The 26,092-nt window shown below is 34.9% G+C and overlaps 1 protein-coding gene across 2 annotated transcripts in view; it reads left to right on the forward strand.

Moving 5' to 3' along the window:
- The window catches only part of LOC131609102 (U4/U6 small nuclear ribonucleoprotein Prp31 homolog), a 34,766-nt gene that overhangs the window by 3,645 nt on the left and 5,029 nt on the right, over window positions 1–26,092 (forward strand). The window contains exons 1-2 of one of the 2 annotated variants that reach the window (XM_058880751.1): window positions 25,794–25,885; window positions 26,003–26,068. In XM_058880751.1, the coding sequence (XP_058736734.1) occupies window positions 25,883–25,885; window positions 26,003–26,068 (69 nt within the window). In that variant the 5' untranslated portion in view covers window positions 25,794–25,882. Of the gene's footprint in view, window positions 1–25,793; window positions 25,886–26,002; window positions 26,069–26,092 lie in introns of those variants that run through there. The other variant, XM_058880752.1, reaches the window with a different exon arrangement.

Genomic DNA, 26,092 nt, shown 5'->3' on the forward strand with positions numbered 1-26,092 from the left:
ATGACTCGACTTTACTTCGCTGTGTAAACAAGAAGGAAGCAGAACAGATCATGGAAGAAATACACAATGGTGCCTTCGGTACTCATTCCAGTGGACATACAATGGCTAAAAAGATCCTGAGAGCAGGTTATTACTGGTCTACCATGGAAACAGACTGCCATCATCACTCCCGAACATGTCACAAATGCCAGATATACGCTGACAAAGTACATGTACCTCCAGTTCCATTAAGCGTCCTGACGGCTCCTTGGCCTTTTGCAATGTGGGGTATTGATATGATTGGAGAAATCAAACCTACTGCCTCCAACGGACATCGCTTTATCCTGGTCGCTATTGACTACTTCACAAAGTGGGTAGAAGCAGCTTCATTTGCTTCTGTCACCAAAAATGTGGTGGCCCGGTTCATCAAATACAATCTCATTTGTCGGTACGGCAGCCCTGAGCGGATTATCACGGACAATGGCACAAATCTAAACAACAGAATGATTACTGAACTTTGCACACAGTTCAAGGTCAAACATCATAATTCTTCTCCATATCGACCAAAGATGAACGGCGCGGTGGAAGCTGCCAACAAGAACATCAAGAAAATCATACAAAAAATGACAGTAACCTACAAAGACTGGCATGAGATGTTGCCTTTTGCTCTTCATGGTTATCGCACATCTGCGCGTACTTCAACAGGGGCAACTCCATTCTCCTTAGTCTATGGTATGGAGGCAGTTCTTCCAATTGAAATTCAGATTCCTTCCCTAAGGATTATGAAAGAAGCCAATCTAGACGAAGACGATTGGATTCAAACACGGTTGGACCAGATAAACTTGATTGATGAGAAAAGGCTCGCAGCTATTTGTCATGGACAGCTATACCAAAAGCGTATGATCAAAGCCTTCAACAAAAAAGTCAAAAGTCAAGCATACCAAACTGGTGGCTTGGTTGTCAAACGCATTATCTTACCACAAGGTGATCCCAGAGGCAAATGGACTCCCACCTACGAGGGACCATTCATAATCAAGAAAATATTCTCCGGCGGCGCCATGTTGCTTACCACCATGGATGGTGAGGATTTCCCACACCCTGTGAATGCTGATATAGTCAAAAAATACTTCTCTTAAAAAGAAAAAAAAAACAGCTCGCTAAGTTGAAAACCTGAAAGGGCAACTTAGGCAAAAAAATGAGCGTCTCGGTGGATTGAAAACCCGAAAGGGCGGTCCAGGCAAAAGTTAGAGACTAAACAAATACTATCCCGGTAGGCTGAAAACCTGAAAGGGCAGCCTAGGCAAAAGTTAGGGAATGAAGCATACAACAGTGTTCCGTTCAGCTGCCTACTCACCATCAAGATTCAACACCTCAAAGACGCCGATCAGTCCAATCACTTTCTTCCAACAAGTGAGGGATGAGATGCTCGAGGACAGATTGGCAATAGCAGAGTTGAAACTTGACTGGATTGTTTTCACATAGCTATTTATCTCTATAAATATTTTCCAAAACTTTCTGACAGTTTCCTACTTCTAGGATTGTTGTCTCCCTGTGCTAACCAGCCTATCATGGCTCTTTTTCAAAAATCAATGCAGCTTAGGCTCAAAAATCACCATTTTCACTTGTTCTGTTTAAATACGTAAGCGTCCCAATGATAATTTTGAATGAACATGTGCATTTGAATATGATTGATGTTTACCAGGAAAAACAGGAAAAGCATTCAAGAAATGTCCCAATTATCTGGACATCATCCCATCAGAAGAAAATCCCCAAGAGAAACGCATTTCTCAGCAAATTCCTCAAAAAGATTTTCTCTTCAAAAGAAGTCTTATCCCCCAGCAGGGTTGTTCCAGATTACTATCTTCAGAAGGTGTGATCCCCGCACCCGGACTTAGTCAGATAGTGCATCGGAGGATTATGCATCTTCCTCATTCCCATTTGAAAGGGCATCAGAATTTCCAGCTACCTTTCATTCCCAAGAGATATTCAAAGATCCTTCAACAGGATACCAGGGTTCTCAAAGAATTTCCCCAGCCGAGGGTACTCAAACAAGACAAAAGATCATCAACGATCACAATATAGTCATATCCAGATGACTGGCGGAAATTTATTTTCCCAAAATAGAAGCTTGACATCACATTCATACATCATATTCATACATCATACATCATGCATCATGCGCATATTCATACGCATATTCATACACAACATAACATGCATATTTCTTCGGGAATATCTCACATTACATGCATCATAAACATTGCATATCACTAACTTGATTTTTCAGGTAGACGGATATCTTCAACAAAGATGTTCTCAATCACATGCAGTGTTCACCTGAATTCCATGAACGGTTCTCTCAGATATAATCAAGCCGAAGATTCATTCTGATCATTAACCAACTCAAAAAACAGGCATTGCAGATCTAAAGCGATACCTCAGACGGTTCCAGAACGATCTAACATTACAGATCTAAAGCGATACCTCAGACGGTTCCAAAACGATCAGGCATTACAGATCTAAAGCGATACCTCATACGGTTCCAAAACGATCTAGCATCACAGATCTAAAGCGATACCTCAGACGGTTCCAAAACGATCTAGCATCAAAGATCTAAAGCGATACCTCAGACGGTTCCAGAACGATCTAGCATCAAAGATCTAAAGCGATACCTCAGACGGTTCCAGAATGATCTAACCTCGCAGATCTAAAGTTGATACCTCAGACGGTTCCAGAACGATCTAACATTGCAGATCTAAAGCGATACCTCAGACGGTTCCAAAACGATCTAGCATGGCAGATCTAAAGCGATACCTCAGACGGTTCCAGAACGATCTAACATTGAAGATCTAAAGTCGATACCTCAGACGGTTCAAGAATGATCTAACATCAAAGATCTAAAGCTGATACCTCAAACGGTTCCACAATGATCAATTTTCAAAATCTAAAGCAGAAAAAACTTTGGACAAGTTCCGTAACGATTATCTTCCAAGACTTAAAGCGGTAACCTTGGACGGTTCCGAAACAGTCAACACAAAGACTTTCAAATCCTTCATCAAGATATAATCAATGGATTCATTCTGATGAACAAACCATCAACACATTCACCAGGTGGCATCTGAAAGCCCATCTCAGGTAATGTGCCGATCTGCCAACAACATTTCGCAGACGACATTCAAATGCAACTTCCAACATCTCTTCTGATCAAGGTAAGTGCAAATTTTCAGGGCATCTAAATATTCAATCATCTTCTACCTTCAGATTTCAGACAATCTCTTCAGGTTTAAGAAGATTGAATAGGGGCAACTGTTATACCCCAAAATTTGCCCGCATCTTTTTTCAAGAAAACTCCAATCTGAAAATTAAGAGTCTCGTATAATCATGGATTTTTATTTCAACAAATATCCTAACATATGAAACACTTAGTTTTTAGAATTTTTCTTATACAGTAATTTGGCTTGCAGTTGAATTTATTCTTACGCAAACGCCAAATACTGTTTATTACTTCACACATGCTATTTATTTATTTACAGATAAATAGTACTGACACAATTGGTGCAGAGTTAAATCTTTTTGCAGGCGCAGAATCAGGAAACTCAGACTGAACTGGTAACAAGTAGATTATTATTATCTTTTGTTTCCCACTAATTTTTGTACTATATTCCATTATTTTCAAAAATCTTTTCAAATCTCTTTTTCAAAAATCAAATCTCTCTTTTTCCCAAAAAAAAAAAAAAGAAAATTAACTTTGACTGTTGATTTTTCACTCTAACTGCTACCTGAACAGTCAGTCGACAGCCAAACTGCTGGCAGTACAATTCTCAGTGTTTTGTACCATCAATCAAATCAATCTTTCACAATTCAAAATTCCAAGATCTTTTGTGCTAGAAGTCTTCTGAATATCACGCGATTAGCAGAAACTCAACACTGCACAAAAATCAGGTACGCTTAACTGTCTCCTACATAAACAATCCCTAATCATGGTTTTTCTTGTTTTTACAGGAGCAACAAGTTTTTGAGAGCTCAAATGGATTTCATACACATCCATATATCTCAAAGTACCATCATACAAATTTTCAAACTTCAATTCACTCAGACGCACCGTCAGCAGCCCAAACAGTCAACAGACGACCCGTTTGACCAAAAAAGTCAACAGACAGTCAAAAATGAATTTTTTTGTCAAAGTCCATATTTTGTCAAAGGATTCATCATTTGATCATTGGATGATCATAATTCATCAAGGAAAGATCAAAAATCAACAAAACCCTAAGATTCAAAATTAGGGTTTTTGCCTGAAAAGTCAACTCAACTTTGACTGATCATAACTCTCTCATCCTTCATCCAAAAAATTCAAACCAAAGCTCATCTTGAAGGAAATTCAATTATCTTTCAAATGCCATTGATCCCATGGTCATTGGATTCACCATTTGAAAAATATGATCAAAGACATTACAGGTCATTTTCAAAGTCAACAAAAAGACACTTTTTTCAAAAGGACACACAAGGAGCATCAAAAATCATTTTGACATGAGACCAAAGACATTGGTTAGAGGACTCTTTGAGGTTTCTAAAAAGTGCAAGATCTCCTTCATATGACAAAAATTGAAGGATTTACACCTTGTTGAAGTTGGCTAAATTTTGGGAAAATACATGAAATCAACATTGCTCAAAAATGTATTTTTTCCAAATGGGGCCAAGTTTTCAGCATTCAAACATCATTTCCATGATGATATGGGCCTCCCACGACCAAGACTAAGCCCACACCTTTTTTTATCCATTTTTGGCATAATTTTGTCTTATTTTAAGATTAAATTAAAAGAAAAATGGATGGATAAATGGTAGCTTAACTTCCAAGCATGACTCACCCAAGGAATCTCTACCTTTCTGCAGAGAATTGAAGAGCAAGGCAGGTGCATTGAAGGCAAGGGGACTTGGTCAAGAATTCAAAGCTTTTTTAATATTAAAAAATGCAAGATTTCAACAAAGGCAACTAGTTGCATATTAGCTTCAATTCTAAGCACTCAATGCTTATAAATAAACTATCATAGTTCAGTAACGAAGAGGGGGCAAGTTCAGAAGCAAAGCTTAGCTCATACACACTTGTAATCACTTGAAAAGTTTTCAAAGAAAATTCAAATTCGAATTTGTAATTTCAGTCCATTTCAATACAAACTAAGCATTCAGACACCTTCCTTGAACATCACTGAAACTATCCCAATCAGTTACAAGCCTTGAAGCTCACTGAATCGAGCTATACAGGTCCAAATTTGTTCAAACTAAAATCAATTCGTATCTGGTTATTCACACATGCTTAACAAGATGTAGACATACTATTAAGTTTGGTTTGAGGTGTAGATCATTTCTGGAAACTTAATTGAAGTTTGAACACGTATAAACGAAACTACCATTTTAGGGTTCATAGCTTCAAAATTAGGGCTTTCCAAATTAGGCAAAATTAGAGGTTCTAAATAGTACCATTAGATTCGTATGGACAAAACGAGTTGAATGGTACCATCGCGCCAAATTTATGTGCTTGTTTACCCCTATTCGTTATTTTGCAGAATTAGGGCTCACTTACTATAGCGCTTTTTTACAAAAGCGCTGTTAAAGGCCTTGTCTGAAGGTTGAAGACGAAGACGTGTCTTCCTCCTATTGGTTCAGCAGCGCGCGTACTTTTTTAAACTTTCCACTAATCCAGTGTTTTGCAGGTGTAACGTATACCACGTGCCTCAATTTCTGGACCACCTGATCTTGCTTAACAGCTCATCCAACGCTTCAGAACGCGCGTGCACATCATACTCCCTCAATCAAACCACACAGGATCAGTATCCTTTTATTTTCTATTTTATTTTCTATTTTATTTTAATTTCTTTGTTAAATTAATTAAAAATAGTTTTAAAAATCCAAAAAATACACAAAAAATATTTTTAGACTTCTAAAATAATATATTATTTTCTGAAATAAAAATATTTTATTTTTCTTTAAAATTTCAATATTTTGCATAATTAATTAGTATATATTTATATATTTGCTTTTTAATTATTCTAACCAATCAAAAAATCATAAAAAAATTTGTTCTTTATATAAAATATTGTTTATATATTATAAACTAATTTTGTACATATTTTGAATAATTTTCTTTTTAAGTTTTAATTATTTGTATAATTATTTACATAATTATGTTTTAATTAACTTAAATCAATTCCAAAAAATTCCAAAAAAAATTAGTTTTGTTTAAAATTAATTAACAAATATTTTGTACATATTTTAAACTTAATTTCTAGGTTTAAATCTATTTTCATCTTTTTCTTCATTTTAATTTAATTAATCATGCATTAATTATAATTAAAATCAATCATAAAAATCCAAAAACAGGCCTTATATTTTCCTTGCAATTTAAATTCCTAGATAAATGTATAGGATGTCAAATTCATGTAAATAGGCTAGTTTACATTTCCTGCACAATCGATGTAATAGCGTAGATTTACTTTCCGCACTTTACATTTCCGCATTTTAATTTCCAGCAAATATAAACTGCGTGTATGTCAAAGATAAAATTGAACCGTTAGATCACTAACTTCAAAGATAAATATCTGAATACAAACACAATCACACTTGCACCTCTTAAGGTAAATCCCTTCTCATTCTTTTCAAAATCAAAGTCAAAATTCTACTGTTTCGAGTACAAAATCGAACCTTTTGTTTATATCCGGTGAAAGGATAGATTTTTAAAGGAAATAGGATAAAGACCTTACAACTCAAGGTAGACCTCCTAGTTTGCTTGCTCAAATCAAAACAAACAAAATTCTCATACACTGTTGTTTTTCAAAACAAAACTTTCAAAAAAGACAATACTTTGTATACATCCAAACACGGATTATTACAAAGTTAACGTTCTTTTCAAAACATCTTTCGAAAGATAAACAAGCATTTTGTATACATCCACACACGGATCATTACAAAATTCAATTTACAAAAGTATTTGAAACCACATATGAGCAATTTCAGAGCAATTGAAAAGTCATCGAAAAACAAGTGAGCTAAGCAAACTTAAGAGCCCATGGATAACCATGGATACAAAGGGTGCTAACACCTTCCCTTTGTATAACCTACCCCCTTACCCAGAATTTCTTAAAGGTCTTTTTTCTGTTTCTTTTATAAACCTTTCCTTAATTGGATAAAATAAAAGGTCGGTGGCGACTCTGTGAATTTTCAAAATGCGAAAGCATTAAGCGATAAAAAAGAGTCAGTTCACGTATCTCTACAGAACAGAGGTATGGCCCGGGATTAAAAAATCGGAGGTCCACATTATGATGTTTTAAAAGTTGAATCATGATGAATTTTGCTGCTTAATTAAAGTTGTTTTTGGAAAATTAATTACGTCGTATTTGGTTCATATAAGTTAATAGTGTTATGTATCTATTTATTCAAAATGTAAGCACTTGTATGATGTTGTTTTGAATGTAGCATCCCATTTGATGTTGTTTGAAATTTAATTACTCTGATTGTTTATTTAAATATAATGATGGGGAAATGGGGTGTTACAATTGGTATCTGAGCAGGTCGTCTTTTTGGCCAAGTTGTCGAGTCAGTAGAGCAGTGTGACAGTTAATACTGTCGATGTGTTGTTTCTTAGTACGCGACAATTGTGTGAAACACTGTCAGTGCTTTCATGTTATTCTAATCACTTATTTGTAGGAGTGTGATTGAGACAAGTGGGGGAGAAGCTCAGGCTTCTCTGAGGTGGTTCAGGTGTGGACAGTTGGTTCAGTATGTCGTGAATTACATAAGTGGAAATGTTAGTGAGACTGTGCTATTTCCCGAATTCAGAGGAAGTACAGATTCAAGAGTTACGTCAGATGGTCAAATTGAAGTATCCTTGAGAGGGAATAACCAGGTACTTGTGTTGTTCGCATCTCAAGGAGTGGAGAGCGATGTTATGGATAATGATATGCTAGTTGTGTGTGAGTTATGATGTTCCTCCGGGGATAACTGTAACTTGTTGTTAGTGTCGTGGGAAAATCGGGATGAGATACCGGATGCCTTTTTTGGGCTCGGACTCAAAATAAATGATTTTTGTTTTCGGGTCACGACCAAACTTTTTATTGTTTCCAAAGCAGGAAAAGGAAAAAAGTTGCACAAACCTTAAAAGATATGCAATGCAAATAATACAAAATTAAAAGCAGTGCAAAAAAGGGGGAGAGATTCCGGGTAAGGGGTTGGTTATACGAAGGGAAGGTATTAGCACCCTACGTATCTATAATACTCTATAGGTTTCTTTGTTATATTTGTCTGTTTATTTCTTTCTATGCTATTAGGGAGGTTTTCTGTTGTGAGATAGGTGGGACCTAAGGTGTTTGTTTGATTATGCTCGCAAAGATCATCGCAATCTTCTGCATACATATCCCTTAGAGGGAATCAGAGCATCTGTAGCTCGAGGTCTACGGGGTGCTAAGGTTTGAGTGGTTTGAGGGAGATAGAAGTTTGCTCGCCAAGGATGAGACCTTGTGCCTATGTATTCTCAAAAGGAGGTTGAGAAAGTCAGAGCAATCGTAGTTCCCACTTATGCTAGTGGAAGCAAAGGATAAGAGACAAATGTCATCTTAATGCTCGATGTATCTAATCTATTTCATCACATACATCTGTTTGATTTTTGTTTGAATCTTTTCATTATAAGACCTGGGTTGTGCCACTTATTGTAACGCCCCGATTTTCGATATTTATTTTATTACGTAATCGTTGGGTGTATTTGGTGTCTTAAACTGATATTTAATTTTTATTATATTAGTTTAATAATTAATTAGTAAATAGTAAAATGATTAATTAGTTATTTGGGTCAAGTAGTGGTTAGCAATTGGGAGGGTGTGTAGTAAGCCCAGTAGCAAATTAAGGATTAGTGAGAGATTAATAAAAATAAAGAAAATTAGAGGGAATAGTTTCTTTTGGCAAAAATTGTGAAGAACGTAGAAACAGAGAAAAAGGCTAGGGCAAGAGGTAGAAGAACTCCACCATTGTTGAAGGATCAAAGCTCAATTCTAAGGTAAGGGGGGAGAATGGGTTCTCTAAATGGTGATTACAACATGAGAGGGTAGTGAGGGTTCCTTTCCCTCTTTAGGTTTCATAATTTGTATGTCTAATTCCTTCTTTGATGTGTGAATTGATTTAATTTGTATGATGTTCTTCATGACTAATGAGTATTGTATGATTGTGGACGAAATTCTGTTTTGGATTGATAATTTATGATGTGTTGTTGGGTGTTGGTTGAGTTGTTGCTGTGTTCATAAAAGAACTGAATCTGAGTGTAAAACTGTCCAATTTGATGAGTAGGAATTGGGTTGTTATCATGTTAAGATCGATGTAGCATAATAGGTTAATGAATCTAGATGAAGGGAGTGAGTTAATGGGTGAAAATATGATGTTTTGGACCTGAAATCGCAGACTGGAAGTGATGAAAGCGAGTGAGAACGAATTGGTGCGAGTGCAGACTCTGACAGATAGTTTTCCTGTCAGTTTGCGTATGATACACGTATGGGTTGGGGCCATACGCGTATGGGGGACACACCCAGGGGGCTATACGCGTATGATAAGCAGCCCTGTCCCAGCACAGCACAACTTCTGGTGAAACGCGTATGGTACGCGTATGGAAGGGAGGCCATACGCGTATGGGAGAATTTTTAGTGCAAAACTGGTCCTGGAGGTACGCGTATGGGGCGCGTATGGGGAAGGGGCATACGCGTATGGGATAGCTATACGCGTAAGGCTACGCTAGTGTGCAGAATTTTCCATTTTTGTGATTTTCTTCTAATTCTCGAGTGAGATGAATACCTCTATGAGTTCATTGAATGGTAGGGCTTAGGTAAACGTAGAGAGACTGTAAAAGTTATGTTTCGGACCTAGCATAATGTGATAAGTTTGTGTTGATTGTTGTGAATGTAACTTCAAGAAAATGAAATTATAGTTGCATGTTGTTGAGTTGGTTGATAGCCTAAATGGCAATGAGTTGAAGGCTGAAGCCTTGTGTTGTTGGATTGTGTTGATTGGATGTCCATATTGCATACATATGTCGTTGAGGGCTTATGCTCTGTTGTTGGCCTGTATTGGCATTGTTGAAGGCTTATGCCTTGTTATTGCCTCTAATATAATGGCATCTGTTGAGGGCTTATGCTCTGTTGGTACCACATGCATGTAGAGTCGATAGTTACATTTTCATTCATCTGACTGTTTGTAAATGTCATGTAATGATGTTGTTGTGTGATTGATGGTGTGAGAATCTGTTTATGATTGTGTTTGTGTGTGGTGTAGATACTACTCCTTAACCATGTGATATTTCACCGTATATTTATTGAATGTAATTCTCACCCCTTTTCTGTTGCTGTGTCTGTGCTTCTTTGGGAGTACAGATAACCAGGTACCAGAGTAGTGCTTGGATTTCTCGAGTGTTACCTGATCGAGTCTTAGGAGTCGCTCTGATACGTAACACGGGGATGTTGGGATACACTGTGTTTTGTTTTCCTTTCAGTTAAATGTTAAATTGTTACGTATCTTGATTTTGACATTATTGTTGGACCACCTGTTTAGTGGATATGATTTATTTGTTGGGGCCGTGGTGCCACGAGAATTAATAAGCTGTTTTGAATTCCGCCGCAGTATAGGATATTCTATTTTAATGAATATTAAATAAAGTGATGTTATTGTGAATTGTTTAGAAGATGTGACATCCTACTCGTATTACTCTGATTATTCATGTATTTATAATTCGTTTATTTTCGATATGGGAAAGTGGGGTGTTACACTTATGGTTCTTAGAATGATAAAGATGTTTTGTTTAGCCAGCCTTGTGGCAAAAAAAAGTTTGATTATCCAGCCTTGTGGCAAAAACTTTTGATAAGCCATCCTTGTGGCAAAAAGTTTTGATGAGCCAGCCTTGTGGCAAAAATTTTTGATGAGCCAGCCTTGTGGCAAAGCCTTTTGATTAATTAGCCAGCCTTGTGGCAAAAAGAAAGTTTGATTGTGATGATATAGAAGAGATACTCCTATCATAGAGATGATAAATGTCTAATCTCCTAGGGTATTTGATTTGGATATGGGGATGCTTTTAGAAGCCCGTGGGTCCTTGTACGAAGCCCAAGAGGAGGCTATCTGAGGGTCCTTGCATTGTAATCCCAAGAGCAGGCTATGGGAGGGACAATCGAGGGTCCTTGTATTGTAATCCCAAGAGGAGGTTATGGGAGGCACATTCGTTTGTATGAAGCCCAAGAGGAGGCATGGTATAGTTGGTTTGAGCTCTTAGAGCGATTTCACCGGGAAACCATACTCTATGTCCTAACCTAGCTAAGGGAGATTCTTTGCGCGAAGCCCAATAGGAGGCTATGGGGAACCTAGTGTTGTACTAAGTTGAACAAGCATATAACATGAACAAATATGAACAAGTATATGAACAAACATGAACAAGTATATGAACAAATATATATGACAAAGTGTGTGTGTACATTGGAGTTTGTGAAGGAAATATACCTTTAAGGATGAACGGTTTATCAAACAAGGTTATGTACACGGGAATTGGGACTTATACTCGGGGATAGGCCCAATGAGTTTATTCAAAGCGGTGTAAACAAATATTTACAAAGGGGGTTGGAACTTATACCTTGAGGGAGGCCCGGGAAGATTTTGAAGAAAACCCTAATTTTTGATTTGTTATTCGAGGGTTTAAATCAAATTGATCGAGGTATAAAAAATATAGGCGTATATACAAAGAAATACCTAATTTTATACAAGGGAATGGGACTTATACCTTAAGGGATGCCCATGTTTTATTTTATAAAACATGGTTGATTGATTTATTAACAGACGCGAGGTTTGTCGTTTTGAAAACTTTTATCATTTGTTGAAAATGGTTTGAATTTTGACAAAAGTCAACTTAATTAAGATAAAGACAAAGCTTATACCTAATTAAGACCTAAGTGATTAGGGTTTGATCACAAAATATTTACAAGTGATTAGGTTTTGAAAATCAAATGAAAAAACTATTTTTTAAAGTATTAAAAACACTTAAAAATAAGTCATTTTAAACCTAATAAAAATGCATCAAATAAATATTATTTTTGTGATTTTTTTGGACATTCATAAAATATACATATTAAATGAGAAGTGTACAAAAAAATGAAGTTAAAATGATGAGTTTTGACTGGTTAATGAATTGATTAAAGTTGTGTAAAAAACCAAAGAAAAGGAGTGATAAAAAAGAGGTTTTGGTCCCTAAGGGTGTTGAACTCGTGACCTTGAGGTCACTACTCAAAAACTTGGCCAACTGGACCACGCGCGTGGTCTGTTTAATGTTTGCAATGAATTGATTATATTTCAAACTCAATTTTCAATTTTAGGACCAAAAAAATGGCGCCAAGAACACAAACCCCATTTGAATTTGAAAATTCTTAAAATTGAATTGTTTGGATCAAGTGAATAGCCTATCTTGCTCGATTTTTTACAAGGAACATGATGGTACCATTTAATTTTATTTATTTTCACTCTAAGATCATTGATTTTCTGATGAACACGAAGAACCCTAATTCTATGATTCAATCTGAAATCGTGTGTGTGCAAGTTATGATGCAATTGATTGAGGGTTAATGATCTATATGTGTGCAGAAACATGATGGCAAATCAATTTTTAATTTATGATGCATGAATGATGGAGTTTGAAGTTCATAGGACTTACCTTAAAAGCTTGCAAAATTGGAAATTGAATTTTGCAAAAGAGAGGTTCCAGATGTTGTTTCTTGATCTGGACAGCTTCAATGGACCTTATGGAAGGTTTTTGAATGCTTGGAATAGATTGAATTCACCTGAGTGAGGCCATGGTACCCGATCAGCAGTTGCTTGGAGTGAGAATCGAATTCGATGATTCTGGTGTTACAGGTCATGGATGATGATTGGGATAGTTCATATGTGATATATGGATGATGTTTGAAGTGTTAACTTGGTCAGATATGAACTGGTATGAGAATTGGCATGTTAAGGTTCACTTTATGTTCATATGGAGGGTGGATAGTGATTCTGACTTTTGGAGTGTTTTGGGGTGTATGAGTGGGTCAAACACATCCCATATGATGTTTATGAGTTGCTAGAACCATCACTTTGGCCATAACTTCAAGGGTTTGAGTTTTGCCCTTTCTCACTCTTTGAAACTTAGAAACTTAGAACTTAAGAAAGAAGAGAGAAAACAAATGCTTTGAAATGTTTTGGTGTGATTTTGAATGAAGTTTGGATCTTTATTTATAGGCCAAGAATTCTGAACTCCAAGCTTTGCAAGTTGAGATATCTTTGGTGATTTGGCATTAAGAGATAAAATGGCATCTTTTGCATTAAATGCAAAAGGTTAAAACCTTTAACCATGGTTAAAAATCTCAAGTGTTTGGAGATTCCTTCTAATCCAATCTTTAATGCTTTGAACTTGCCCTTTGGAGTTGCAAGAGGTCATTTCTTGCATTATAGGTCATAAAGGGTTCATAACTTTGTGAAAATGGTTTGAAATTTCAAGCATGATGGTCACTAATGTCAAAATTCAAAACCATAGCTCCACTCCATATTTTTTTATGCTCTTGGACATTTTGGAAAGCTCTTGTTATGTACTTTAAATCCTTAGTTGAAAGGTTCCTCAAGATCCTTAAGGAAATGGGTGAAAAAGACCTATAAAGTTTGAAGAAAATGAGATCTTTTGTGTTTTTCAAAAGATACCAACTTTGAAGCTCCATATCTCTTAAATGGTTAATCTCTTGCAAAAAAACTATATGTGACAAAGTTGTTCACTGGATCAAAATATACAACTCATGTTGGAAGTTTTTTTCAGTTTGTAGGTGAAATTTTGAGATATTCCCTTCCAAAGTTTGGAAAAAACCCTTAAAAACACTTAGAAAATTTTCTAAGTATGAAAAGTCAAACTTTTGACTTTTTGATTCTTGATTGATTTTCTTGATTTTCCTTGATCAAATGACTTCAAATATCATATATTGATGATTTAAGTCTTCAAGGGTCATGGTTGACCAAATTTTCCAAAAAGTCAATGGTGATCTTGTACAGTTGACTTTTTCAAGCGGATCGCGTTTTTGGAGATTTCAAGTGAATTAAGCTATCCTCACCAAATGAATGATATGAATGGATCATATTGAGTTATTGGAGGATCTTGAGCCTTGGTTTGAGTTGTGGCACCATGTCCTGATTAAGAAGTCAGTTGTTCAGGTGAATTAGGTTAAAAACCCTAATTGTGGGCCAGATGAAATTGATGACTGTGGCTCTTGAATTGAAGTACAATTTCCATTGGATATTGACATAGGGATTATTTTAGGATGATTGAACCCTTTGAGTGATGCCTTGGAGCTTTTTAAGGTTTCCCAAATGTGATCCCTGATTTCAGTCCCTAATAGGTCAAAATTCCAGTGTGATGACTTGAAATTTCACTGTTGATCAATCCTTGTGTGGGAGATGTCTTGAGCCAATAGATTAGGCCAAGATGATGAATTTGGGTTCTTGAGGTCATGTCCCAAGCCATTAGGTCAAATCCTGAGCAAAAGTCAGGAGTATGCTGTCTTCAGTCAAAACCCTAATTTGGTTGATTCAAAGCTTTTGAGCTTGTTGAAATGAATCTTTGGGAACCAAATGTTGATTGTTGATGAAGATGGTTCATTTGAGATGAAGGGAGAACAAAACCCTAACTGATTGTTACTTGTACTGATGAGTGATTTCTTAATTAAACCTTGCTGAGTCACAAGTAGCAAACACAAGTTATGCAATTTGTTAGAGATGCAAATGATGCACATGATATGATATGAGGTGGTATCTTAGGTCAAAAATTGGGGTATGATAGTTAGAACGAGTTGTTGGACTGCGTTAACGTTACCCTTGGGGTGAGCTGTTTGGAGTTAAGCCAAGTGAGATTACGAGTTTTTTTGATGAGTCGATGCAGATTCTTATGCCGTAGGATATTTGTTAAGCAAGTAGGATAACTCTTAGGAGGTGAAGCTCAGATAGTTGAAGAATTTCCAGCCCTGCATATTGATCATGAAGTTGTCAGTGTTAAGTTACCACTGTGTTGAGCTGAATTTCCTAAAAAACTTTGAAAATTCATAACTTGAATTCCAGACGTCGGATTCGAGTCCCGTTTGAAGCATTAGAAAGCTAATGTAATGAACCTTGTTTTAAAAATGGTCCCAGAAACTGGAAGTGATTTATTTGTCATGTGGTGATGGAGATTGAGAAGTGGAGTTTTGCTTTTGGTCTTGTATTTTGTACCGGATTCACTTATGTGGCACCATACAGGATGTCGATGTCTAAATTAGCAGAGTTAAAGAAAATATTAGGAGATTTTTGGAAAATAAATTTGTGAAACCAAGTGTACTGCCTTGGGAGGTCCGGTGTTTTTAGTAAATGGGGATTATGGTAGTAAGAGGTCATGGACAGTTAATCAAGTAATGATTCAAGTTAAACATCCACTTTATATGACTGATGATTTGATGGATCAAATGGTAAGCGAGTATGTCCTCAATATAATCGAATTGAGGTTGAATTACCTTCAAATTTAGGTGAAGGAAGGGGATGGTTATCGACATCTTTTGAAACTCATTGTAGGCATTATAAATACTTGGGTCAGTTCGTCGTTGTGTTTCTTGAAAATGTTATGATTTGATCTAAGTCAGAATACAGACGTGTTGGACGTTGCGATTTGAATTTCAGTGTCGAAAGGAAGGAAGCCTTATGCTAAGTTGTCAAGTGTAAGTTATGATTTAAGGATGTAAGTTTTCTCGAGTGTGAAATCTCATGTGATAGTATGTGTGAATTCGTCCAAAGTAGATACAGTTCTACATTGGAAGGCTCCAAAGTCGATTACGAAGATTAGAAGCTTTTGGACCTAACTGGTTATTATCGTAACTAAATTAAGACGAGGTGAAGTATGATATGTTGTAACTGAACGAGTTGTGGGGATGAGATGGTTGATATTAGGAAAGGTGTGAAGGCATTGGAGGGAGCACATGGGAATGTAGCTTATGGCGGTTAATAACGATTAGAACGATGGTAGCTTTTGAGGAAAAGAGAGGTAATGGTATTATTAAGATTTAAATTGGAATGGAGTGAATTATAATGTATTTGGTATATCGTTATTTCTTGAGTTTGAGGCTACTCAACTTTTGCGTGATGTTAAGTAGACTACATAATGTGTTAGAGTGATGGTGTCTCATCGACAAGATATAGTGTCACGTCGACAAAATCGAATGAGAAGGAAATTGTGGAAGCATTTGTAACCTAAATGGAAATTGTTGAGCGTGAGTTATAAAGAAATGCTATTGTAGTTTGGTAATGATGGTTTATGCCTCGTCATGGTTGTCGTCTATCTATTGACAAATTGAGGAACTAATCACCCTTAATCTCTTGTTAATAGTAGACGGGATCGTGTTAGATGGGATGTACTTGTCTTGCCAGCTTGATAGGTTGTAAAGTGATTGAGGTTTTGTCGTGGAATGGTCGTTCACCGTTTCGTGTGAACATAAGAGAGAATGGATATCAAAGAATTGAGACTTATTGAATAGTTCAAAGACTTGAGCTATATGCAAACTAATGCCGCAGAGTGGAGGATTGAGGATATCAAAGGTAAATAATGATTTTCTGGCGGATAGTAAAGAAAGTAAGAAGCTAGATGTGAAACTTATAAATTTAGTAATTGACGGAAATCAAATGAGGACATTGATTTGAGGTAGATGATCAGAGTGGCGTAGTTGTTATGTTGTGTGACTTGTTAGGAGTCAAAGGTTAAACGTTAGAAGCCTGCAGGACTGATACAAACCATTGGACATTCTAGAATGGAAGTGATAGGTTAAAGGTTTAGATATTATTTATGTTGCTTCTATATCAATAGATGTATTGTTTCGCATGTTCAACTGGTGGATTGTTGATATCATGATGTTGTGTTGTTGTAAGGATGTATGGTGTGATATCTAACTTTAAATAAGTTTGTATGAATTGTTGCAATTTCATAATACATGTCGATGTTGAATTGATGTTATATTGATGATTATTAAGTTGTGGAGAACACACCTAACTAGCCGAGGACGAATCTGTGTGTCTTGTTGTTATTTTGCTACTTTGAAATGTTTTTAAGTGGTTGTTATGTTTGTTAACTGTTATGTCGAGATGAGGGGTAATTGAAGTGTTGTCAAACATGACTTGGGGGGTTAGAAAGTAGGATGTGAGATTCGTATTCAGAGTAGTTAGTATGAAGGGAATTTTCGAAGACGAAAATATTCTAAGTGGGGGAGAGTTGTAACGCCCGATTATTTAATTAATTATTTTTATGGTGTGTTTGTAAATTATTTGAAATAATTATGAGATTATTTAGTATTATACTAATTTATTAATTAATTAGTAGTAATGATATAATGAGACTATTATCATTTGGGCCTAACATTGAGTTAGTAGTAGTATTAGTAGGGGTTTGAGGTTAAGCCCATTAGTAGCATTAGAAGTTAGTAATAATAATAAAACAAAAGAAAATTAGAAAAAAATAGAATTGACAATTATGAAAGAACGTAGAAATAGAAGAGAAGAGAGAGTTAGGGCAACCCCAATTGGAAGTTTATAGCAACCTTCAATCCAAGGTAAGGGTGAGGTTCTTACATTATAAGGGTTGTATGATGATAGACTATGATGGGGATTAGATTCCATGCTTTAATATCCATGTTTGCATAAAAAGTTAAATTTTTGATGTGTTGATGAATACTATGAGTGATGTATGATTTTTGGTGCGGTTGATGAAATTGGTATGTGTGTTTGAATAATTACATGATACTAGTGTTAGACTTGAAAAATTAGGACCTATAGTGATTTTCTAGTATGTGAAAATTGGAGTTTTTGGGGTTTGAGAAGAAAATCCCGTAGCAGGAAAAATTGCAGAATTATTCACTATCACAAGGTGGAAATCGATTTACCACTTGGGGAAATCGATTTCCTGAACGAAAAATATTTATTTTTGCCATTGGACTGGTGGGAGTCGATTTACCACTTAGGGAAATCGACTTCCTGAGAGAAAAACATGTATTTTGGCTATTGGACTGTTCGAAATCCATTTACCCTTTTGGGAAATCGATTTCCTGTGCGAAAATTGCAAAAATTGGCCTCTGGACGTGAGGAAATTGATTTACCACCTAGGGAAATCGATTTCTTGAAGCTGATAGTTTTTTTTTCCAAAATTTTGAAAATTCATATCTTTTGATCTATAAGTCTGATTGACGTGCCGTTGGACCGTTGGAAAGCTAAAAATATTATCTTTAACATGATCATAATTTTGGGTTTTTAAATAAATATTTTTTGCTGTTAATTTATATTTCGCGTGTCAGTGTCGTGTAAAATGCGATGATTTTGGTGATAATTGATGAGAATGTTATTGAGATGATAATCCTATAATTTGTAGACTTATTACGATGATGTTGTTGTTGTTGACCTGAAAAGACAGGAATCACTGTTGAAGGCTTATGTCTTGTTATTTTATTATGATGTTGTCGTGATTGAAGTGGTGATATTGTTTAAATGAAGTGTGGATAAATTGCATAATGCATTGTACTCCCTCCGGTCTCAATTATAAGCAAACATTTAATTTTTAGATTCATTCAACAATCAATGTATTTAGTCTAATAACAGACTAAATACATTGATCGTTGAATGAATCTAAAAATTAAATTTTTGCTTATAAATGAGACCAGAGGGAGTATGATGATGTTGTTGTTGCTGGCCTGGAATGGCATAATGTTGAGGGCTGATGCCTTGTTATTGCATAATTATATTGCAGTATGACGATGTTGTTGTTGTTGGCCTGGATTGGCAAGTGTTGAAGGCTTACTGTCATACCATAAAATTTGCCCATTATATTTATTCATATTTCAGTCCATTTGACTTTCAAATGCTCAAAGATACACAAGAAGGAAGCATGCAGTCTCTCTCCTAAACAACAACCTCCAAACTAGGGTTTTGTATTTCTCAAAGTAAAATCAAGTTCTAAGACCTCAAGTGGATTCCATGGCCTCTCATATGCTTCAAAGGGTCCTCATGCCAAGTTTCAAGCTCCGAGTCATAAGATTGATCACTCAATTGCTCAGAAAGACAACAGTCGACTAATTTGACCTAAAAGTCAACTGTGGTTAAAGTACAGTCAAAACTCCTGATTTTTTGTCAACATCCTTATTTTGAAGTATAATTCACCATTTGATCAAGAATTGATCATGGTTCATCAAGGAAAGATCAAAAATCAACAAATTCAAGAGTTTCTAAATTAGGGCTTTTAAGGAGAAAGTCAACCCAACTTTGATCAGCCATAACTTCCACATGGAATATCAGAAATTTCCCAATCAGAGCTCATTTTGAAGGAAATTGAATTCTCTTCAAATTTGTCTCTCATAAGCCATGGCCAGAAACTCACCATTTGGGAGATATGAGGCAAAACATTACAGGTCCTTCTAAAGGATCGCAAAAAGTCATTTTTTCTCAAAGCTCATAACTCGAACATGGTAAATTCAATTGAGATGAAACCAAAAGGAGCCTTTAGGGGACTCTTTGAGCTTTCTAAAAAGTATAAGAACACCTTCATATGATTAAAAATGAGGGAGATATGCTTGGTACAAGTTGGTTAATTTTGAGAAAATACACCTATTCCAAAGTGAAGATTTTTGATTTTTTGAGTAATGGGCCAAGGTTTGATTTTCTAAGCATGTCCATGGTATGATTAGAAGCCCATAATGCCATTCTTCCCTTATTATCATTATTATTTATTTTATTTTTAAGTTATATTCATTATAATTTAAAGTTTAATGAAAGAAATAATGATAATTACAAAAGATATGACATTAGTTGATTTCTCAATCAAATATTAAGCCTAATATTCATATAAATCAAGGAAATTTCGTTGGGTCTTGATTAAGAAAGATTGGATGAAAGAAAAAACACTTTTATTCAATTTTGAATCAAATCTCTACCTCTCTCCAATCATGGATTCGTGGTTAAAATATTGACCTAATCACTCACTCTATAAGTAGAGGAGAAATTCAAGACATTAGGGGACGAAAAAGCTTGCCTCAAGACACAACCCTAAACCTCTCAAAATTTCTTACAAGTTGGAAACCTTGCATCTCATTCCAGGGCCGACTTCATCCGATTTCAAGCACATAATCACCCTCCTGAGGTGGTTTAGAGTAAGTATACACTCTCATACATGATTGTCACACGTTAAAATTGCACCATACATCATGTTCCAATCAAGTCTTTTCGTTTGAATTCAAATTCATGTTCCCATCGTGTATCAATGCAATCTAACTATTTCAATGAGTTCCTGAGATTGTTTGTGACAGGATAGACCTATCGTTTGTCAAATTTAATGGCCAAATCGCGTCATACCATGGCTAGGGCATGATGGAGAAGAGCTTTCGTTTTCAGAGATTCATGGTGTTTCAAACTTAAACGATGCATCCAATCCGTCCATGGAGCCTTGCTTGTAAGATCTGGGCAGTTGGTTTAAGTGTTAACATTGTTTTTCTTGTTTTTAATAAGTTGCAGAACTTCGAAGGATGAACCGTAAGAAAATCCGCAGCAAGGTCGGTAACAAAATCCGCAGGTAATTTGAGGGGGATGATGAACAGTAGATGCTGGAATGGATAAGCTGCAGGCATGGAAATTTTGAGCAGTCCTATTCGCCGATAGTGCAAGTCAATTCTCTCTCTCAAACACCATTGGACGGTCAATAAGTCCACACCATTCTCTCTCCATGCTATTGGCTCACACAGGCAACATATGGGTCTCACGCTTGACTTTCACCATTAATTCTTATTTTTATATATTATGATATGGTTGGGAGTTATTAACAAATGAATATGGCAGTCCCTTTGGTCAAAGAAGACGCATCCCACTCTTAGAACCTGGGTTCGATCCCAGGATTATCCAATATTTTTCTATGCATTTGTTTGCTTGCAGATTAGGTACATGCGCTCTAGGAGAACTCACGCTGCACCCTCATCTCATCACCACTTGATCAACACCAGTACATCATCCAATGGACCAGGTTGCGTACCCACCATGCTCTCTCAGCCATGTATCACACCTGAATAGAGCTAAGTTCCCTTTTTTATTTATTTTTTTAATTACATAAATCTTTCTTTATTTATTTATTTGTTTATTTTCTTGTTCTTTCTTTTACTTTTCTTTTATTAAACTTATTTTATTTAAAATGAATTATTTTTATAACAATCATTTATTTTATTTAATCGAAGACTCGAATTTTTTAATAATTATTTTCTTAAACAGTAAAGATTATCATTTTTGTGTATACTTTTAATCAATTAATTAATTAGGTTGCAAACCAATAATTAATTTTTTTGTTAACCTCGATTCATTTATAAACCCTAGAATCCTCAGGTAGGTGTTATCCACTAATGCATTTTTAAGCCTTATAAACCTTTTGGGTCACAATAAGTTTTCTTGAATAACCCTTTTAGGTTCAGGATTAGGGTTTGTAAACTTTTTAGGGTTTGTAGATCTTTTATCAATTAGGGTTTAGATCAATTAATGCACTAACCTTTCTTTTCTTCATTCTTAATTTTTTTCAGGTTAATCAAAGGTTTTTCAGCCATGCGCCATCAATCAAAAAGCTAAGTTTCATTTTAATTTTTATTTTGCCTTTTGCCCAAAATAAATAGGGTTTGTTCCAGCCGCCAATGAATTTGTAATACACTCATCCCTATTATTCTCTGTTTAATTCTCAGATGTTCAGAGTCAATCGAAGGTTCGAGGAAGATCAAGGCTCAGATAAAGATAATTAAATTAATTATTCATATTTCTTATTTTTTTTGCTTTAATTCCCCCATCCCCGCAGGTGTTTATTGTAATAGCGTAGGAAATTTTTATTTCTGCTTTATTATTGCGTGGTTAGTAATTTAGGGAGTGATAACCATAAATTGAACGTAGATCACCTAATTACAAGATAAATGTCATCGAAGTTAACCACATGATTGTGCACCCACACACCTTTAGGGTAACCCTTCTTGTTGCCTTATATTGTTGCCTTGTTGCCGCTAAGTATACTAAATAGTCAAGTCCCTCGATTTCGAGGATACCTAAAGCAAAGTTGCATGTTGCCTTCAAAGTTATTGAAACTCCCTCGAGGTTGCCTTATAAAGAATAATTGTCCCAATTGCTAAGGTATCCTTGCATGATGCCTAAAAAGATAAAATGACTATTATATCCTTCCCTTAGACTACCTGCCCTCTTTATGGCATGGGACAGTCTTATGGCGAACGATAATTTCGATGACCCTTAATATCCAATTGAAAGACTTCTTGCCCTCTCATGGTATGGATAGACCCTTTCGCCCGAAAAGCTAAAAGAATGATCTTTCAAACTTAGGGTAGTTGCTATTAATTGCTTGCTCTTTTTCAAATTCAAATTCAAATTCTTTTTCCCACTATTTTTCAAATACTTTTCAAAAGACTACGCTTATTTACAAGCTAAAGTTCTTATACAAAATTTCTATTCACACACTACTTTTCAAACAATTCAAACATTTTGAAAACAAAGTGAGCTAAGCAATTAAGAGCCCATGGATAACCATGGATGCAAAGGGTGCCTTACACCTTCCCTTTGTATAACTTAGCCCCCGAACTCAAAATCTTTAAAAGGTCTTTTCCTGTTCTTTTAGCCTTTCCTAAATTGGATAAAATAAAAGTCGGTGGCGACTCTTGCTTACCGCGACATTTCTAATAAAGTCAGTTCACCGTATTACACTTATGCCTTGTGGTTGCATAATTGTTGTCATTGTGTTGTATTTTGTGAATGTTGCATTATTGAGTCGCATTCATTGCATTCTTAAGTTGGCGTGGATTGACAAATTAAGTTGGCCTAGATTGACAAACACGTTGGCCTGGATTGGCAAACCAAGATGGCCTCAAGCCCATTGTGTGGATTGAGTACAAAGTTGAGAAGAAGGCTTATGCCTTGTCGACGCCTCTATTAATTATTAATTATTAAGTTGGAAGTTATGCTTCGTCGGTACCACATGCATTTGCACAAGGTCAGTTGCATTGCATTTTTATGATGATACGATATTAAGTTGTTTGTGAATGATTGACGATATGCTGATGGTTGATTAACAATTGTATTGTGTTGAGAAGTGGTCAATTGTGTGTGATCTTATTTCTACTATAATTATTATCATATGTTCCTTTATAATGCTCGATATCTCACCCCTTCTGTTTGAATGTTACCCCTATGTTGGTAACATGCAAGTAATCAGGAATGAAGGTTAAATACCTTCGGTAGTTCGAGTCGGTGTCGTTGCTCTGATACGTAACACTCGGGGGGGATGAATGCTAATTGTTTTACTATTTGTTTCATTGTTACTTTTTAAATTGTCGTTGAAGTATTTTCATGGCTGTATGTCGATTATGTTGGATTAAGATGTTATGATGTTTAGTTAAATCATGATGAATTCCACTACTTAATTAAAGTTGTTTTTGGAAAATTAATTATGTCGTATTTGGTTCATCCAAGTTAATAGTGTTATGTATCTATTTGTTCAAAAATGTGAGCACTTGTATGATGTTGTTTTGAATGTAGCATCCTATTTGATGTTGTTTGAAATTTAACTACTCTGATTGTTTATTTGAATATAACGATGAGGAAATGGGGTGCTACAGGTTACGGACTCGAAAATAGCCCAGAAACTCATTTTTCAACAGCGTAACCTATCACCCAAATCCTGATGATCGATTACATTATAGCAGAAGCACTTTTCTGCTACTTATTAGTACGAAAATCACTTTTTAAGCCATTCCAAAACCCCAATTTGCAACCAAAGTCATGCTTCTCAATACCAACAATCAAACATACATATTACCCAATGTTTTTACACGTTATACACCAACATTTGCATCAATTCAACCACGAATATATCAACTATTCATCCTATAGGGTCATACATTCACACAAAGCAATTTCATAACAAAATCATAAAACAATGGCAATCAACCCCACATATTCATGGTTTATCATCCAAATCTAACATTTACATAACATGAAATTCAATAGATTTCACATCCTAACATGCACCTACCCACTACATATCATCATACGATCTCATAATAATGCAAACAACCCACCTTTACCTTGATTTCTGTTTGATTCTTCGAAGTTCCCTCTTGGTGTTCTTCCCTCTTTTCCTCTTTTCTACGTAACCCTTTTTCTCTTCTCTTTCTAACTTTTTCTTCTAACTACTAATTTCTTTTTATAAAATATTAATAACTAATACTAATTCCCAAAATTTCAAGTTAATGGACTCATTATTCACCCCCCCGCTAATCCGCCACATTTTCACTAATTTAAGCTCATTACTATTATTTTCATTATTCTTTACAAGTCCCACTAATTTAATTAATTATCCACAAACCAAAATTACCTCCTAATTAAACCTCAACGTTCGACACTTTCACACCGACTAACCCGTTTCATAGAATAATTTAATATTACAACAATTATTCACAAAATCAAACAAATTATTAATTAATAACATATAATAAAATAGATACAACTAATAATAAAAATTGGGGTGTTACAAAAAGAATAGAAAGATATTGCTTGGGAGGGTTTTGAAGAGTTTGTTTTTCTTCCTAACACCACATATCTCTAATTTGGGGAACTCAAAATTTATATTAATGGAGAGTTTTGGATGACTTACATAAAATTTTCAAATATCTTTTAGGCTTAATTGTAACTTTGGCCTCCTTATTTTGTCATTTTTTCGATTTTGGTCCTTCCATTATTAAAACTGCGATTTTGATCCCCTTTTGAGTTTTCTGTTGAAAAAGGGACAAAATTAAGGATTTAATTTTGTAGAAAAAAGTAAAATATGAGAACGAAAATTGCACAGAAAATTTAAAAAGGGAACTAAAGTAGTGATTTTTAAAATAGAGGGATCAAAATCAAGAAAAAGACAGAATATAAGGACTAAAGTTGCAATTAAACTTATTTTTTATGTTGTTATAGTATTTTGAAAATTAAAAATATAGTAATAATAAACATCTATACAAAATAATTTTTTCAAAATATTTTAAATAGAATTAGATATCTTTTTTTAAATTTATTTAATAGTCCAAAATCTTGTTGGGCCTCTAGTAGAGAGTGGGCTAAGATCTTCATAAATATCGTATTCACCAATGGTCATAAATTAGAGGTATACAATTATTATATTATCTCCATTTCAAATTAATTATTATATCGTGATGTTTGATGTTTTTACCAATAAAATTTTAAAAACAATAAAATAATAAAGATTAAAAATAAATTTCTAATTACAATAATATATTTGAAACTTAAACAAATTATAATATTTGTATAAAAAAATTATAAAATAAGAGATTCATTTACCGTGTAATTTTCTAAAATAATAAATTTATGTATTAATTACATATATTAATTTCAAATATTACAAAAAAAATATAAAAATTTATAATTATAATAATATATTTGAAATTTTAATAAATCATAATATTTATTTGAAAAGATATATAAAATAAGATATTTATTTATTTTGATGAAATCTTTCAAAATAAGAAATTTATACATTCATAATTAATAATTAATAATATTTATTTTAAATCTAAATAAATAATATTTTCAAAAATATATCTCCGATTTAGATTTAGTGGATTCGAAAATATATCTCTAAATAAATTCAAAATCGTGTTGGGCCTCTACACGAGACTGGGCCAAGATCTTCATATTTATACCCATCCTTCCGTTCTTCACACGAATCCTATTCAGAACTCCATTCTTGCATTCTCCCCTACAATTCTCACAATCACAAGGATTCCAACCTCTCGTAAACATGGTACTCTTTCTCTCTCTTTATTCTCTTCTTACTATTTCCACTTAACCCTAATTTCTCACTCTAATTCTTTCAACACATTCATCTACAGTTTCCGATTCTTGTTGTGTTTCGTTGCAGGCTACTCTCGCTGACACTTTTCTTGCCGACCTCGATGAACTCTCTGATAACGAGGCTGAAATTCCCGTAAGTTTTTTTTTTTATCTTAAA

Source organism: Vicia villosa, linkage group LG6, assembly GCF_029867415.1.
Source record: "Vicia villosa cultivar HV-30 ecotype Madison, WI linkage group LG6, Vvil1.0, whole genome shotgun sequence".
Lineage (NCBI taxonomy): Eukaryota > Viridiplantae > Streptophyta > Magnoliopsida > Fabales > Fabaceae > Vicia > Vicia villosa.